Below are 17,705 nucleotides of genomic sequence, written 5' to 3'. Positions count from 1 at the left end.
GTTTGGCTGTGGAAGCAGGGACACAAGGCCATCTTGTGGCCCCATTCATTCGTGAGGCAAGAGCTGGATTTTTTGAGTGAATCTGCAGGTCTAATTCCTAGGTCTCCCATCTCTCTGCAGCTCCTTTCCTGACCATTTGAAGTATTTAAGGAAGATGTAACTTTCTAGTCTTTCCTACATTGAATACAAAATTCCCTCCTTAAACTTTCGCTAGATACATCAATCCTGGAGGCTTCCCAGAAGGCTGGGGCTGGGCCACAGGCCACAGGAAGGAAGCGTGAAGTCCTATCCAAAGAACAAGAATTGAAAGGTTGGTTGGCCAAAGCAGAAGAGGGTGCTGTGGCTGACTGGATGGCGATGGGCTTACCTTCCAGTTAGTGGGTGGACTTCCCCATCCTCCAAAGTCCTCAACTGACCATGAACTTGCCTCCAAACCTGTTCTCACCATTCCCATCCAAGTAGGACTCCAGGCAGTTACCTGTCACCTCTCGTGCATTACCCAATTCTAACTTGGTCCTGCTGCTTCTCCCTTCACTGCACACCATAAGCTTCCAGAATAGGCCAGGCTTCATTGATTCTTACCTCTCCTGCAGCAAGGCACATCAGTTTCCAACTACCTACTGGACTTAAGTGGCAGCCTCATGAAACCCAATAGAGGTGGAGCCAGACCCTCTGCATTTCTGCACCTTCCCTTGAGGCCACCTTTTTCCCTTCCAAAGGTTCAAATCCCAACTTGGCCAACGAAGAACACAGGCATGCTAAATAAAATCTCTAAACCTACTTCCTTGACTATTAAAAAAAAATCTTTTGGCTAGTACTAAGATGTTTAAAACTCTCCAATAGCTCTATGTAATCTTGTTCCTTAGTAGGTAAAAGAGGTACATATATACTAAAGCAGTTCAGTATAAAACAGTCAGTATGAGATAGTGGCTAAGGTGTGGGCTCATATCCCTGTCCCACCTCTTAAAGTCTGGACCTCAGTCTCCTCATCAAACTGGTACTAAAACCAACTCACCAGTTTTATGCAAGGACTCAAAAGAGTTAATACATGGAGTCTCTGTAACAGTACTTTTAAGTTACTCTTTCCCACTCATTTGGGATTCTAGGGGTAAACAAGGGCCCCTGTAACCTTATGGGACATTCAGCCAACACTTTAGTGGATGAAAAATGAGCCTCACTTAAGTCACCTCCCACAAAAGGAGACACAGGAGGAAGACACAAAACTTAATTTAATAGAAATTTTGTTTGTAGTTCTTACATTCTCAGTATGAGCCGAGCTAGAACCCGCTGCCCCACTCAGAAGTGGCCCATTTCTGGGGGCGGGGAAGAAAGCGGGGGTGGGTCAGAGCCCAGGTCCTAAGAGCCCCATTCTTCCTCAGTGCTGAAAGGCTGGGGATACCACCCTCTTCCCCTACACCCCTCTGGGATCCAGGGAAGGTGAAAAGATGGAATCTTGGGCCTGGGGCTTCTCCTCTACACCATATCCCAATCTACCCTGAGTCCCCAAGTTGGAGGGGAACTAAGGGATCTGAGGAGAGCAAGGGACAGGTGAAAATGTCAAATTAAGAAAGATGAAGGCCAGGGATGAGGGCTGAAGGAGAATCAGAGACAAAACACCAGTTAAAAAAAAAGGGGGGGATGGTGGGGGGACAAAACCAATATCCACCCCTAATCAGAACCCGCCTGGAAAAAAAAAAAAAGTTCTCCAGTCTCATAGAGACATTATTTGGCGCGGCCTGCTCTGCAGCAGGAGCGCTCAGGCCTCAGTCCAACCCTGGAGGTGGTGGTGTGGCCCCTACAGCTCATCCTTGGCCTGGCCAGCGGCAGCATCTTCTTCCTCGTCCTCCTCCTTGTCATCCTCGTCCTCCTCGTCCTCCTCCTTGTCATCCTCATCCTCCTTGTCTGCCTCCTCCTCCTCCTTGCGCTTCTTGTCCTCCTCCTCCTCCTTTAGCCTCTGCTCTTCATCCTGCTTGTCCTTCATTTGCTTTTCTGCTGCCTGTGTGCAAACCACACACCTCAGGGCCTGGACTCCCCTGCCAGCCCTGCCCACTCCCCAGCCCAGGACTGGACCCTGGTCCCACCTTTGTCATGCCCCATGTCTCGTTGCCGAACTCCTCAGCATAGGCCTCATCGTTGGTGATGAGGAAGTTGTCAAAGATGGTGCCAGACTTGACCTGGATAGGGCCAGGGTGGGGGAGGGTGGAAGAGTGGTCAGAGGGGGATACCTGTTGGCCTTGGCAAGGGCTCCTGCCCATGTTCCCATAACCACTACACAATGCTGCATCTAATGCTGAGGTAAAAAACAGACTGCCTGGGTTCAAACCCCAACTCTGCCATTTCCTGCCTATGCAATCTTAGGCTGGTGACTTCACTTCTCTGCACCTCAGTTTCTTCATCTGTAAAATGGGGTCTGACTCCCTTCTTCAGATATTTTCCCAGTACCTACTATGTGCCAGGCACCATTCGAGGTGCAGAAAGTACAGCACTGAACAGAACAAAAATTCAGTCCCTAGATGGGTAGGGAGTTATAGCTCATTGGTACAGCATTCAATCCCCAGTGCCTCTGTTAAGGGGGAGACAAAAAAATTTGGTGCCTGTGAACCTAATTTTCTAATGGGGTTATCTAATTACTGTCTAGGTTGTTGGGAGCAGTTAAATGAAGTTGGTTCCCATACAGACACTTAAAAAAGTACCAGGCACACAGTAAGTACAATTTCAATGTGGGTGCCGTAAGAACTCCATACAGATCAGGAATTTCTTCAAAAAAAAAAAAAGGCACCATTTTGGAGTCAGATCTCTCTTGTCCCTTTCCTCTTGGGTTGACCCCGAGCACTTGAGGTCCCTTAGGGCACCTCCTCTTCCCTGTGTCTCACCTGCCAGAGATCCAGGCCCAGCACAGCAAAGTTTTCATAGGCGTAGATGTTGCTATCAGGGGAGTACTCAGGGTTGTCGATCTCTGGGTGGATCCAAGTGCCCTTGTAATCCGGGTTGTCAATCTGCCGGGGCTTCCACTCACCCTGCAAAAGGGAACTGGTGGGTGAGCGGAGGGGAGTGCATTCTCCACTGTACACCATCCTGCTCAGAGCCCCAGGCTCACCTTGTACTCTGGGTTCTGAATCACTGGTGGTTCCCACTCTCCGTCCATCTCTTCATCCCAGTCCTCAGGCTTCTTAGCATCAGGGTCAGGAATGTGCTCAGGCTTGTCCCAATCCTGAAGATACACAAGGAGGTCAGAGTTGGCCCAGTCTCCTCCGCACGCTTCATAGGGGGTAGCCCCTGCCCACAAACCAACCTCAGGTTTGGAGTCTGTAGGGTCATCGATCTTGGCTCGCTCGTCCCAGTCTTCAGGCTTTGCAGCATCGGGATCCTTTATCTTCTTGGGTGGCAAGAAGTCCCAATCATCCTCCAAGGAGCCTGACTCCACCTGGCTATTATCAATCTTCACCTCATAGGTATTATCGGGCCGCACAATCAGCGTGTACAGGTGTGTGAATTCATCATCCTGAAGAGAGTGGAAGTTGAGCGGCCCCGCCCACCAGACCGGTCTCTGAACCTCCCCAGACAGCCATTTGTCACCACCCCCAGGCACACCTTGCAACGGATATCCTTGTTGATTAGCACGTTCTTGCCCTTGTAGTTGAAAATGACATGAACCTTCTTGGTGCCAGGGCCACAGATGTCCGGGCCTAGGTGAGGAGCAGGTCCAATCAGAGCTGGAGGCTACCTACCATTATAGGCCCCCCAGTCCCTCTAAAAAAAGAAAACTTAGTTCTTAAAATTCAGGTCTGTAAAGCTCAAAAAAGAGATGATCTTGGCTCTAAGGTACTGTAGGTAGACATTTAAAAAAAGAAAAAAAATCGGTGCTCTGGAATTCACATTATCTTCACTTGTAGAATTGGGCAACGCCTACATAAAATCGTAGAAATTACCAATCTTCAACCAATGATAAAATGCAGTAAGTTGCTGCCAACTTCAACTATTCCCTCAGCTTCCCCTCCAAATAAAAGTCAACCCTATTTAAGTGTTTTCTGTGCCCTGAAGACCCCCTTTCAAAGGCTGTGAAGAAATTAAGGGGTTTCAGATTCCCTCTAACTAATCAGAAGTCAGCACCAGGGTGGGGCCCCCTCACCAAACATTATGTTGTATTCGGAGTCTCCGTGCATGTCTGTCTGGTCCAAACCATCTGGAAATAGCTTCACATAGCCGCCCCCACAGTCGATGTTCTGCTCGTGTTTCACGGTGAACTGCACCACCAGCGTCTGACCCTTATTGCTGAAGGGCTCGAATCTGGCCGACAGTGCGTAAAACCGGGCATCCTGGCTTGTCTGCAGCCCTAGCAAGGGATGGTAGTAAGGTCAGGGCTCGGCCACAATCCCCGGGGCACCCTAAGGATGAGAGATATAAACGACTCCCGCTTCCTCCACCTGCCATGCTCCTAGAGATACCCAAACTGTGTGGTGGCTAGGGCTTCCTCCAGGAAGTCCTCCTGGATCTGAGCACCCAACCCTGAGCTCTTACCTTTATCTTTCTCCTGGTCACCGTAGAACTTGCCGGAACTGAGAACGAATTTTCCAAAATCCGGTTTGTGTTTGGATTCAATCCAGCGATCGGTCCACCCGTCTAAAGGATGAAAGGGGCAGGTCAGCGTCGCCGTGTTGATTATCCCCTATCAAACGTCTACCAGGAGCCACAAACAGGTAGGAGCAAGAAAGGAGATTCGCCCCCCACCTTGACTGCCCCCGCCCCAACCTCTAATTTGACACCTCCGTAGGCTTAAACATCCTCGGGTGAACCCTAATTCCCGCCACTGCGCTCTACACGCTCCCCAGGGACGCAGAGGGAAGGATCGCCTGCAGCTCTAGTCCCTGAAGGGCCACCGTGTTGGCCCGCTGAGCAGTAATTACAGGCGACACGCAGATATGGAATGGGGGGCCAGCCGCGTCGTTAGAACGGCCTCGAGGCGGGACTAGGCGTTACCTCCGTCCAGAAACTGCTCCTTGAAGTAAACCGTGGGTTCAACGGCGGCCAGGCTGATAAGGCCGAGCAGCAGCGGCACCGGTAGCAGCATGGCGGGCCGAGGGGGCGGCGGCTGGCAAGCCCTTTAAGTCACTCCTTCAGCAGCTGCTCTGCAATAGGGACGGACGCTGCTGCCGGCCGCGCGCTTTTATACCCGACCGCCTCTCAAACCAACCTGGTCCGGCCTCTTGGCCCGCCTCCCCCACCTTAACATTGGTCTGTGCACATAGCCGTGCCTTTCCATTGGACCTTTGTCGGCTCAGCATGTTAGACTGTGCCTCGGAACGCTGGGTTCCCAGATGGCCGATTTCTATTGGCCGCAACACTGGCCAATGAAGGTCGACCACGCGTTGTGGGGGACGCCCACCGGTGGAGTGGGGGCCTGGAGCGCCTCAGGCTAGGTCATGTGACCAGACCTCGGCCCAACCCCGCCCTTGCCCGCGCGCCTCGCTAGCGATCTGGCGGTTTAAAGAACCCGCGCGAGAGCAGGTGCTACAGTGCAGAACTGGGGATCTGCTCCAGCCTCTACTCCGCTTATCCCCTCTACCAGGACGGGTAGGCAAGGTTTTCGTAGCCTTTTTCTACCCTGAATTTGGGGAACTCCTCCCACTCCGACTCTCCCTACCCACCTCCCCGCCTAGAATGGAGCAGATAGCATCCAGCCCTGGAGATTAATTTCAGCCCAGCACCAGAGCCATGCAAGCCTGCTGGGAGAGTGCCGCCTCTCCTCCGTGCGGCCCCTACTGCCTTGGCAGCCTGTCAGACTGCTGCTGTGTGACCTGGGGCAAGTCACTTAGCCACTCTGATGTCAGGGAAGTTACTGAAAAGCCAGAAGGAGCGACCCTGGCCAGCTGCTGCCCGTCAGAGATGCTGTTAAAGCTTTGAGAAATGTCCTGGGACAAGGAAAAGGAAGCCCAGACGGCTCGAAGTTGTGGCTATAGGTTGGTTGTTCCCCTTGTTAAAGCCGCTCTTTCACCCCCCCCACCGCCTCCTCGGCCTGTAAATGAAAGTGGTCGCTGTCTTGTGGTCTCCCACAAACGGCCTGCTTTTGCAATTAAACGGCTGAGGATGAGAGGGCAGGGGGTTCCGTTGGGGAGGAAAAAAAAAGGGACAGATGGTCGGGAAGATAAGGTTCAAGGGAGATGGGCAGGACCCTTAAACCTAGAGCCTTCTTCTGAAGCCAAAGGCACATGACTGACAGTGACTGACACCAGCTCTCTTCCCCTAGGCTGCAAGAAGGAGGAAGGAAAGCTGGGGGTTTCCCAAACTGAGCACATAGGCCCTGGACCTGGGAAGTGGGAGTAAACTGCGGAAGCAGTGAAGGAGGGGGGTCCTAGACAAAGGGTGGGAAGGAAGTGCTTCCCCTCTAGGGGTGGGGACTTAGAAAAGGGAGGAATGAGGAATCCTGGAGATGCTGAGGTTCTGCCCCTTCATGAGGCAGTATCCGGTATTGCCCAACCTGGTCCACAAGGACCCCCAAGCCTAGGATGACCACTCTAGGCCTTCCCCTGACCTTCTCGCCTTCCCTTCTTTCCACCATGTGTCATGGACACACAGGCTTGGTGCTTCCTGCCCACAGGTACATACTATACCTGTCTTGTTCACCCCACCATGCCCCAGTGTCTCCTGCAGCACCTGGCACAGAACAAGCTTAAAACCTACTTGATGTGTGACAGAAGGAAGGAAAAAAAGACTCCTGTGGGAAATACATAACAAACAAAAATGAGGAAAGTGCTTTGAAGCTAAGAGGAGACTCTGAGGGATGTATTCTGAATTTTTATCAGAACTGCACTGTAGACCTAGGATCAAGGATATTAGTAACCCCATTTTCCAGGCTTAAACAACAATTGTGATGGCTAATGAGTAAATGTTTACTGCTTGGAATAGCACCCATCACACAGTCCACATTCCATTCAGTATCAGCAAATATGATGTACATGTGTGGGCACTATTTCTCTTAATTCCCACAATAACCTGGGCTTGCAGACATTTCCATCCAAGTGAGAAAGCTGAGGCACAGAAAGAATTTGAAAACTTAGTATGAAAAAGGATGTATACTATTTCACTAGTACTTTTATATTGAGTGTTGAAACAATAATTTGGACATTTTAGGTTCTGTAAATTCTCAAATTAATTTCACCCACTTTGTTTTTAACATTGCTACTAGAAAGTGTAAAATTACATTTTTATCTCAAATAATATTTCTATAGGACAGCACTGATCTATACTATGAGTTATATACCTGACATTGAGATTCCCAAAGCATGAGGATGAGGGGAGAAGTCAGGCTCTGGGGTATTTATAATTTCTGACACCATCTCCACCAACTCCTTACAGTAGCTTGGGCAAGGCATATCATGCTCTAGGCCTCTATTTTCACATCCGTGAAATGGAAATTATATCACTATCTACGTCATATACTTCTGAGGAAAATAAAATAACACACCTGAAGAACTTAGCACTGGGCTGGCTGGGCACACTGGAGAATGTCCATAGAGGTTGGCTGCTACTTCGACTGTAACTATTATTAAGTGAGTACTTTTCCCGTATGTAAATAGAGTTGGGTCCCTACCCAGCCTCCCTTTGAAAATTTTAAAGTAGTTGACATTAGCAGAATGACTATCTCTGGAGCCCACCACCCACAGCCTTCCTGTGGGGTAAAAAAGAATCCTCGAGTGGGGTGGGAAGGGACAGACTGGGATTTCAAAGTTTGTAGATACCGACAGGCATATGCAAAATAGAAAAACAAGATTATACTGTATAGCACAGGGATATATATATATATATATATATATATATATATATATATATATATATATATATATGATCTTGTGGTAGTTCACAGCAAAAAAAAAGTGACAATGAATATATGTATGTCCATGTATAACTGAAAAATTGTGCTCTACACTGGAATTTGACACAACATTGTAAAAGGACTACAACTCAAGAAAAAAAATGTAAAAAGAAAAAAAATCCTCGAAGGGTGACTACTCTGGTCCAAAGAGGGGGAAGTCTAAGGTCACACAGTCCGCTGCAGGCGGGGTAGGTGAAGTTTAAAACAATGCTGTGAGTCTGTCCTTGATGGCATTAATTTGACCTCTCTGGTCAACCAGACACCACCAGTCCAGCTAGGACTGGGTCCTTACCTCGCCTGAAGTTCAAGTGACACACTCAAGATGGCGGCACTCGAGCCCTCAACGTGATACACCACAATCAAGATGGCGGCGCACGCTCCCGGCGCCGGTTCCGGTTCCGGTTGTTCTGGTCGCCGGCAGGGACACGCCGAGCGCACTGGGAGCAGCCATGGCAGACGGCCCCGTGGCGGAGGTGCTGCTGCGGCGGCTGGAGGCGGCTGATGGCGGTCTGGACAGCGCAGAACTGGCGGCCGAGCTGGGCGTGGAGCACCAGGCCGTGGTGGGCGCCGTGAAGAGCCTGCAGGCGCTGGGCGAGGTGAGCGGGGCCCGTGATGCCGGGCCTCCTAGCTTTTTCTTCTGTGGTTCCCTTGCCAGGAGGGCTCGGTCTACAGGCCAAACTCTCTGAGGCCTGGATAAGGGTAATGGTATATGCGTCCAGCCGAGGGTGCGCAGGCGGAGAGTCAGGAACTTGTGAGGGCCCGGGCTCACGGACTTTCCTCATATAGGAAATGTCTATTGAGGCATGATCACTGTCAGGGAGTGGGGAGTATGCTGGTGGACAAGAAAGACGCAGTCGCTGCCTTCACGGAGATTGTAGTCTAATGGGGGATATACCCAAGTGACCAGAGTGGTGAAAGCACAGGAAACTCAGAGGTGACAGTTGACCCCGACTTGGGGATCATCCCAAAGGAGATAACAGCTGAGTCGGGTTTCTGCATTGAGGAGGAAAGTCATGGCATTTTGGGGATCGGTGGGGTGGGGAGGCAAGTGGTGAGAGAGACCAACAGAGCCAGAATTTGCAAGGTATTGTAGGTCTTTATCTCACCGAGGTACTGGGGGGCCGTGGCAGTTGCTGGAGCCACTCAGATGTGCAAACTGCCTCCATCACTCTTGGGAAGGATTGGCAGGGGCAGGACTGGAGGTGAGGGGACAAGGGCAGAGGTTGGCACATTCTCAGACTAGAGGGTGTGGTCTCTGGCTATAGGGAGGCAGCTGGAATGGAGAAACGATTCAGGAGAAGGAATGAAATGAAATTCATGGCAAGGTAGGAGGAGCACCCACTGATGAAGTTCAGCCTTCTAACTTGAACAAGTGAAGGGTGATGGAGCCAGAGGGAGAGGATGCTGAGGGACCTGTGGCTCACCCAGGAGGCTGGATCCACGACTCAAAAGAACAGATCTGGGCTGTCTATTCATCAAGCTCATGTTCTGTGTCCCACTCTAGTCTCAGCTTTATTTATTATCCACTCTTTGATGTAACTTTAGGATGATGATGCTGTTATTATCCCCATTTTGCAGATGTGACAACTTCTGAGCACTGGTCAGACACTTGATCAGTGTCAACAGAAGGAAAAGGCTATCCTGGATTTGAAATTAGGTGCTCAGGCTGCAAAGCCTAAGGTCATCAGTGCACAAAGGAATTGAAGCTATGTTGTATGGGATGACAGTACCTTGATTGAAATTGACATTTGTGTAGGTTACAGATGGTTAAGTAGTGGTAATTTAATGTAGTTCAGTCTAAGAACAGTGATGGTAAAATAATAGTAGTAGTATCAGTAGTTAGAACTTATGCAGCATTTCTTGCATGCTAAGCACTCTACATCCTTTCTGTGTATTGATTTAGTGACTCCTGAAAACAACTTTCTGAGGTAGAGTCCACCACACCTTTCTCTCATGAATAAGAAATTTTGCTCAGGGAGGTTAAGCAACTTTCCCAAGATTACACAGCAAGTGTAATAGGAATTAGAATGAAAAGAGAGCTAGGACCTGTGGGTCCCACCCAGCCTTGTCTTTTTCTGTGTAACCCAAGCCCATCCTCTTCGTGGAGCTTAGGGTTCCCGCGTGTAATGTGGACATACACACCCCCACTCCCATCCTTCTTTGACACTCCAGGTACTGGGATGCAAACTTGTAAGTGTGCAGATAAATCCTTTCACCTGAGATCATAAAACTCTTTCCCAGGTTCAGAAGTGATAGGAAGAATTTGTTCTTTGTCAGGCAGGCAACACTGTTAGTACTTTACCTCACCCTGGGAGGTGTGAATACTTTTTATCATCATCCCTAGGTCACAGAAGATCAGTCCAGGCTCAGGAGGGGGAGATCAGTCGGCTGGGAAATGGTGCAGCTGGGGTGTGAAGCTGGCTTCAGAGGCTGTGCTTTCAACCATGTACCTGGTGCTATGGCAGAAGGGTGCCTGGATCTGAGCCTTGTCCCTGCCTGTGTCCCCCTATTTTCCTGCAGATCATCCAGGCCGAGCTGCGCTCCACCAAGCGCTGGGAGCTTACCGCGGAGGGCGAGGAGATTGCTCGGGAGGGCAGCCATGAGGCCCGAGTGTTTCGCAGCATCCCCTCGGAGGGCCTGCCCCAGAGCGAGCTCATGGTAGGAGCCGGTGGGGGCGGGCAGGGTCTAGAGAGGTGATGGGGTGATGGCAGCCCTTGAGCCCCACTCACTGCAGCCTTGATCCCCTAGCGACTGCCCAGTGGCAAGGTGGGCTTCAGCAAGGCCATGTCCAACAAGTGGATCCGGGTGGATAAGAGTGCTGCTGATGGGCCCCGGGTGTTCCAAGTGGTGAGTCCCTGCCAGGGGATGGTCGAGCAGGGTGGGCAGACTGGTGGGCCCCTGGCCCTTGCGGCCCCTCATTCCCATCATCGAGGCAGGTGGACAGCGTGGAGGATGAGGTGCAGCGGCGGCTCCAGACGGTCCGGGGTGGACAGGCTGAGAAGCTGGGAGAGAAGGAGAGGAGTGAGCTCCGGAAGAGGAAGCTGCTGACTGAAGTGTGAGTGGGTGCCACCCCCAGGTTCGCACCCGTGTCACCTGCATGGCCCTGGAGCAGGGGGAGGGGAAGGCGAGCTGTCCCACCTGCCCTGGGCCATGGTGCTGTCAATCTCCTCCCAGCTCTCCTTCACACTGTGCGTGTCAGGCACACGTGCCAGGCTCATGCCAGTTCAGGGCCTTTGCCTGTGCTGTGCCTTATGCCGAGAAGGGTCTTCCTGCTATTTTCCAATGCAAGTTCCGACATCCAGCCTCTGCTCATGTGTCTCCTTAGAGAGGCCACCCTGATACCCTTCCTCCCTTTGAATTCCACAAAAGCTCCTCACTTCTAGTCTCCATCCCTTGTGCCCTTGTTTATTTCCTTTGCAAACTAAGCACTGTCTGAAGTTTAGTGAATGCTGGGACTCGGACAGGCTGGGGCTCTGCACTCACTGGGCTGACATCTCCTTTGAGCAGACGTAGCAGGAGCATGGCAGTAAAAAGAACGCAGACTGGAGTGGGGCTGCCCGATTGCCAGCTCTGCCATGTACTAGCTGTAACCTTTACCAAGTCCCCTGATCTTTCCAGGCTTCTGTTTACTCCTCTGTAAAATGGTCCCTTTTCACAAGATTATGGGGTGATTTCAGTGGAACAGAGCCTAGCATAGATTAAATCCTTAAAACTTGACCTGTTGTTATCACTCCCAGCTATATGCTTAGTGCCTTGAACAGGCCCCGGCACACAGTAGGTTCTCAGTAAATGTTTGTTCACTGAATAATCGCCGAAACATAGGGATGTAGGTGGGGGTCAAATAAGAGGATTTCAGGTGATGATAAGTGTTGGGATAAAAATACAACAGAGTGACTTAGTGGGTGATGTTGGTGTCAACATCAGATGGGAGGTCAGGGGAGACTGCTTGGAAGAGGTGACAGCATTGCCTCTCCCCTCCTCTGGCCTCAGGACTCTGAAGACCTACTGGGTGAGCAAGGGCAGTGCCTTCAGCACCAGCATCTCCAAGCAGGAGACAGAGCTGAGCCCAGAAATGATCTCCAGGTAGGGGGCAGCCCCAGGGTTGGGGGTCGATGTGGGTGGTAGGCAGCCCCGACCAGGCCCATGTATCCTGCATCTCTCCATAGTGGCTCCTGGCGGGACCGGCCCTTCAAGCCCTACAATTTCTCAGCCCACGGCGTCCTCCCTGACAGTGGCCACCTGCACCCCCTGCTCAAGGTCCGCACCCAGTTCCGGCAGATCTTCCTGGAGATGGGGTGAGCACAGGGCCTGGGGCAGGGCCAGCCCAGCTGCTGGACACAGGCAGGGCAGTCAGGCTGCGTCTCCCACCAGGTTCACCGAGATGCCGACTGACAATTTCATTGAGAGCTCCTTCTGGAACTTTGATGCACTCTTCCAGCCCCAGCAGCACCCAGCACGTGACCAGCATGACACCTTCTTCCTGCAAGGTGGGTGAGCCCCGCCACACCATCAGAGGTGCTCAGCCTAGGCAGAGCCTTTCGGGGTGGCATACCATTTTACAGGGTAAACTCTATCCTCAGTGCGGCTAGCAAAGCCTATGTGAGCCACCATCGTCAACTTCTGTGACCTCCTTCCACCTCCCTTCCTGGCTACCTCAGGGCTTTTGCTGGTCTGTGCCTTCTGCCGAAAACTGTCTTCTCCCAGATCTGCATGGTGGGCTCCAGCATCAAACCTCTGCACAGGTGTCACCTCAGAGAGACCACCCTGACATGCCGTTGCCTCCCCAAGTTCTAAAATCTCCCACCACTTGTCTTCCATCTTGGTCTCTGTTTTTTCTTCCACAGCCCTTAGTACTTTCTGAAATTGAATGACTGTCCAACAAAGGTCATTGTCTTCCCCACCAGGAGGGAACAGGAGGCTGTTGGGTGCTCATTACCTGGCCAGGGACAACAGCGTCCTGGTCATCACCATGGCATCCAAAACTTATTGAGCAGTCACTATCCTAATTTTCCAACCAACTATAGGAAGTAGACTGTTAACCCCCTTTTGCAAATGAGGAAACTGGGGCTCAGAGAGGGGACATCACTTACCCAGGGTCACAGCCTCTAAGTAGTAGAGTTGGGATTCAGTATCAGGCTTTTCAGGCGTAGTAAAATTGTGTCTGGAAGGAACCATAAGAACTTGCACATTCAAGCAGCATATGTCACTGAGCTGCTACTGTATGCCAAAGTCTCTGTTAAACACTTGGGTCACAGCCATGAATGGCACAGAAGTCCTTGCCCTGGTGAGACCTGCATGTTCTGGTGGGAGAGACCTGGCCCCTGAGGCTGGCACATGCCTGGTGTGCTGACCACTGAGCAGGGAGGCCCTGTGACTTGAGGAAACGATCAATTAGGAGTGGGAGGAAACAGGAGCAGTGAGGTAACAGGACAGTGTGCAGGGCATTCTGGGCCACAGAGAGAAATTTGGCTTTGGCTTTTTCTCCAAGTGAGATGAGAGCCATGGAAGATTTTGGGCAGAAGAGACATGTGACTGACTCAGGTGTCCTCAGGTGCCTTCTGGCTGCTGTAGGGGGTAAGGGAGGGAGCTGCACATGTCACTGTCTGTTTTCGGTGTAGTGGCTATTTGAGAAATGCTCCTTGACTGACCAGATGTTGCTCTGTCCTGCCCAGATCCAGCCCAGGCCCTGCAGCTGCCAATGGACTACGTCCATCGGGTCAAGCGGACTCACTCTCAGGGTGGCTACGGCTCACTGGGGTGAGGAGGCATCAGGACTTTGGGGTGTCACAGGGAAGGAGGTTGGGGGCCCAAGAGCTAGTTCATGGGCTTCCTGCGTGTCTCCCTGAAGGTACAAGTACAACTGGAAGCTGGACGAGGCTCGGAAAAACCTGCTGCGCACGCACACAACATCAGCCAGCGCCCGCGCCCTCTACCACCTGGCCCAGAAGGTGTGGCTGGGCTTGAGCAGTGCAGGGGGCAGGGGGCTGTCATACTGACCTTCTCACCCACACTGGGGCCTGGCCTGCTTGTAACCCCTAGAAGCCCTTCACACCGGCCAAGTACTTCTCCATCGATCGTGTGTTCCGGAATGAGACCCTGGATGCCACACACCTGGCTGAGTTCCACCAGATTGAGGGCGTCGTGGCTGACCACGGCCTCACCCTGGGCCACCTCATGGGTGTCCTGCGGGAGTTCTTCACCAAGCTGGGTAAGCAGGCAGGCTGGGGCAGGCAGTGTTGGTGGGCAGTGGGAAGATGCCTTGATCATCAGCCTTATCCTCACTGTTCTGCTTGCCTGCCTCCCCCGACCCAGGTATCACCCAGCTGCGTTTCAAGCCGACCTACAACCCCTACACTGAGCCCAGCATGGAGGTGTTCAGCTACCACCAAGGTCAGGCTAGAACCCACTACTAGGGCGGGGAAGGAGGTCTCAGGCTGCCCACCACTCAGCCTCAGTCCCTGTCACTGCCAAGCCCACACCCCACCTCCCAGGCTAACTGCCAGGCCCAGTATCACCCACACGAGCCACCCTACTCTTCTGCCTCCACAGGTCTGAAGAAGTGGGTTGAGGTGGGAAACTCTGGGCTCTTCCGCCCCGAGATGCTGCTGCCCATGGGGCTCCCCGAGAATGTGTCAGTCATTGCCTGGGGCCTTTCCCTGGAGCGGTGAGTACCCAAACCCCTTTGGATGTCTGGCTGCCTCAGTTGGGTGACTTGCCAGGCATGGGGCCTGCACACTTGCAGCCCCATCCATTCGTTCATTTATCTGACAGACCATTAGTGAGCACCTTCCATGTGCTTGGTCCTGTGCCGTGATTACGACACACACATCTGTGTCAGGGGTGTCTGGTGGAATGAGAAGGATGATAATTAGCAAGATAAATAAGTAAGTTCAACAAATAAAGCCTAGAGTGTAGCCCAAAACAGTAACTGTTACAGAGAAAACACAGCAGAGAGAGTTAAGGAAACATAGTCAGGGAATGTCTCGTGGAGGAAATGGCATCTGAACAAAGACTGGAGGTGAATGAATTGATAAGCTATGAGGTTATCTGGGGAAGGATGCTCCAGGCAGAGGGAATAGCCAGTGCTAAGGCCCTGAGGCTTAAACTTGACTGCTGTGTTTGGAGAACACCGAGGTGGCCCTTGTGGCTAGGAGTGAATGAGTGAAGGCTGAGAGTGGGAGGAGACGAGGGTGGGGAGGTGACAGAGAATATTGTGCAGGGCCTTGCAGGCCCCGGGAAGGACTTGGGCTTTTACTTCAAGGAAGGTGGGAGCCCTCAGAGAGGGTCTGATCAGAATAGAACATGACCTGACCTTGTGTTAAACCATGTCCATCCCATCCTCTCCCCCCACCCAAGGCCAACAATGATCAAATATGGCATCAACAATATCCGGGAGCTGGTGGGCCACAAGGTGAACCTGCAGATGGTGTACGACAGTCCCCTGTGCCGCCTGGACAACGAACGGGGACCCCCCTCCAACACAGGAGGCCGCATGACATGAGCCACCTTGCATAGGCCGCCTTCCCCAAGACCCTGCTGCCCGTTGCATCCCTGCCAGTGACCCCTTGTATTTACAAGGCCTCTGTGAGGCCATCCCCCTGCCCCTGGTATCTCCTCTTCCCCACCGGCCCCAGGGTCCCAGGGACAGGGGAGTGGGTAGCAGGTTCATTCTGTTGTCCACCTGTGAGGGTGGGCCTTGAGGGGCCCTACGGGCCAGCTGCTGGCTAATAAAGTGGGCAGTTGCACTCATCTGGTGCCTTTCCTTAGGGGTGACAGGGTGCTGAGCCCCAGATGTGGGGTGTGGTGGGTTGGAGGTCTTAGATCCTCGGGAGCTCCTGGCCCACCTAAGCCAGATCCCCCCAGGGAAGACTCGCTCCATCAAACATTTACTGATCACCTACTGATGCCAGGCCTCTTCTAGGTGAAAGGAACAGAACTCCCTAGGCCTGTGGAAGGGTCATGTGGGAAGGGGAGGCCGAGGCGGGTGTTGGGGGCCCCCAGGAGCCAGGATCCCCACTAACTGGGAGCCTTGGGGCATTGGTGGGCTGGGGCACATAGCAAGGTAAGCCTGTAAAGCTGCCCTTTTTTTTTTTTAAAGAACAGTTTTAGGTTTATAGCAAAATTGAGCTGAAGGTACAGAAATTTCCTGTATACCCCCAGCCTTGACACATAATCACCCAGGTCCCTATTTGACATGACAGTTGACGCCCCGTGTTGTACGCAGATTTAGACAAATGTATGGTGATGTGGATTCATCATTACGGTGTCATAATGTTTTCACTGCCCTAAAAGTCCTCTGTGCTCCACCCATTCATCCCTTTCTCCCCTTAAAAAGCCACTCTAAAAAAAAATTCTCATAAGGATTTCAGATGAGCCCAGAATGGAGAGATGAATGGGTAGGTTAAAGCTCCACGAACCCACCACTCACGGTGAACAGTAAGTGAGATCTCACACCCGTATCTGTGAGTTGCTCCCAGCCACCATGTCACTCCACGTCTTCAAGGGCAGTGGACTTGGGGAAACATGGACGGTTTCTTAAGTAACCACAAGGCCACTCATACCCAGTGCAGTTGGTAGGCAGCTAAGGACATGGGTTTTGCTGGTCCCAGAGCCTGTAGGCACCAATCTTCCAAGGGCTCCTCACTCAAATCTTTTGCTTATTTATTTCAAATTAAATAATCCAGCCATATAGAAAAATATTCATGCAATAAGTATGCACTTCTTAAGTACCAGCGGTGTTTATGAACTGAAGGCTCGGCAGTGGGCAAAGCTGGCTCTGGCCCTTGGCTTCAGGAGCTGACACTGGTGGGTGGGGAGGCATGGAGACCTGATGAACAGACAAATACAGAAATGGAGGGAGGGGTAGAGGCCATGTTAAAAGTGAAGGCTGGAAGGGTGAAGCATGTATAATACAAAGTATAATACAGCGATCACCCAGGAATGCACCCCTACTTCATTCAAATCTGAGCATAGATTATACTTGCTTTGGATCTTTCACTTCAGATCTATGTGACTAACAGTTTGAAGACCCTATGGGCTTGTCCTAGTTTCTTTTGCCTCCACCCCACTAAGGTTGACCTCCAGAATTTGGTATTTTATCATTCTCAGGTGTTTTTAAACTTTAGCTACTTACATGTGTTACTTTAACAAGACATAGTTTCATTTTGCATGTTTTCAAAAGTTACACAAACCCTTGCACCTAAAAGTTCTGCATTTTTGTTGCTTTTTTTTTTTTTTTTTTTTTTTTGGTGTGTGTTGGTATGCATGCTTAAAGGTAAGTCTGAGATTTTTCTCAGTAGATAATCCTCCAGTCTTCAAATCTGATGCTGGAGGAGGATGTATCTTGTTTAATTTGGAACTTTGCCACAAATTACTAATGTTAGCTACTGTTTATTAAACTCTTAATGTATTCCAGATGTCTATCCCTGAAGCCCTTACAGTAGTCTCATGTTTTAGATTTTATTGCCTCAGTAATAGACAAAGATGAATTTTGAGAGTGAGTGGCAGTTTTCTGATTACCCCCACTGGTAAGAGGCAGCCTAGATTCAAACCCATGTTCTCCAGAACGTTGGTGTAAAGGTGTGTGCCCTACCTAGTGTGTGTGCCCAGGGACAGGACTCTGCACAGAAGGGGTTGAGCAATGTGAGCAGATTCCTGCTGGCTCTATATAGAAAATATAGGTGTCCCGGAGAAGAGCCCCACCTCCTTCCCAGTCAGTTGGAATAAAGTCCAAACCTCTGGCCTTGGACCCCAGCCCAGCCCCTGTCCAGTTCTTCATCTGTCACCCACTGCCTCCCCCAATCTGCTCCCCACCAGGCCAGGCTTCTCCTCAAAC

General features: G+C 51.4%; 2 protein-coding genes across 2 annotated transcripts; one reads left to right on the top strand and one right to left on the bottom strand.

Annotated features, from left to right (window-relative positions):
* Window positions 1-1,211: 1,211 nt before the first annotated feature.
* CALR (calreticulin) lies at window positions 1,212-5,144 on the bottom strand. The gene is made up of 9 exons (XM_010993817.3): window positions 4,978-5,144; window positions 4,519-4,620; window positions 4,130-4,333; window positions 3,592-3,686; window positions 3,293-3,502; window positions 3,098-3,211; window positions 2,874-3,017; window positions 2,082-2,174; window positions 1,212-1,996 (listed from the first exon to the last, which is right to left on the bottom strand). Exons 1-9 carry the CDS (start codon window positions 5,066-5,068, stop codon window positions 1,796-1,798), a joined length of 1,254 nt encoding a protein of 417 aa, XP_010992119.1. The 5' UTR covers window positions 5,069-5,144; the 3' UTR covers window positions 1,212-1,795.
* Window positions 5,145-5,804: 660 nt separating this feature from the next.
* FARSA (phenylalanyl-tRNA synthetase subunit alpha) lies at window positions 5,805-15,619 on the top strand. Its single transcript, XM_010993815.3, is given in 15 exon segments — window positions 5,805-5,957; window positions 8,130-8,466; window positions 10,391-10,528; window positions 10,619-10,717; window positions 10,807-10,925; window positions 11,861-11,953; window positions 12,037-12,165; window positions 12,242-12,357; window positions 13,543-13,627; window positions 13,719-13,818; window positions 13,910-14,078; window positions 14,183-14,260; window positions 14,420-14,534; window positions 15,227-15,332; window positions 15,334-15,619. Coding segments are annotated over 14 exon segments (1,527 nt in total). The 5' UTR covers window positions 5,805-5,957; window positions 8,130-8,319; the 3' UTR covers window positions 15,367-15,619.
* The last annotated feature ends 2,086 nt before the right edge of the window (window positions 15,620-17,705 follow it).

This window comes from Camelus dromedarius, chromosome 27, assembly GCF_036321535.1.
Source record: "Camelus dromedarius isolate mCamDro1 chromosome 27, mCamDro1.pat, whole genome shotgun sequence".
Lineage (NCBI taxonomy): Eukaryota > Metazoa > Chordata > Mammalia > Artiodactyla > Camelidae > Camelus > Camelus dromedarius.
Note: the sequence above shows the minus strand (reverse complement) of the source record. Positions and strands in the feature narration are given on the sequence as shown.

Bases quoted from the DNA above. Each gene is read 5' to 3' on its own strand.
- CALR (XM_010993817.3), bottom strand. From the start codon at position 5,068: ATGCTGCTACCGGTGCCGCTGCTGCTCGGCCTTATCAGCCTGGCCGCC. The intron at 3,503-3,591 runs GTGTGCCTGGGG...CACTCTCTTCAG, and splicing joins ACAAGGATATCCGTTGCAAG to GATGATGAATTCACACACCT. The intron at 2,175-2,873 runs GTGAGACACAGG...GGCCCTATCCAG, and splicing joins TGGGCCTGGATCTCTGGCAG to GTCAAGTCTGGCACCATCTT.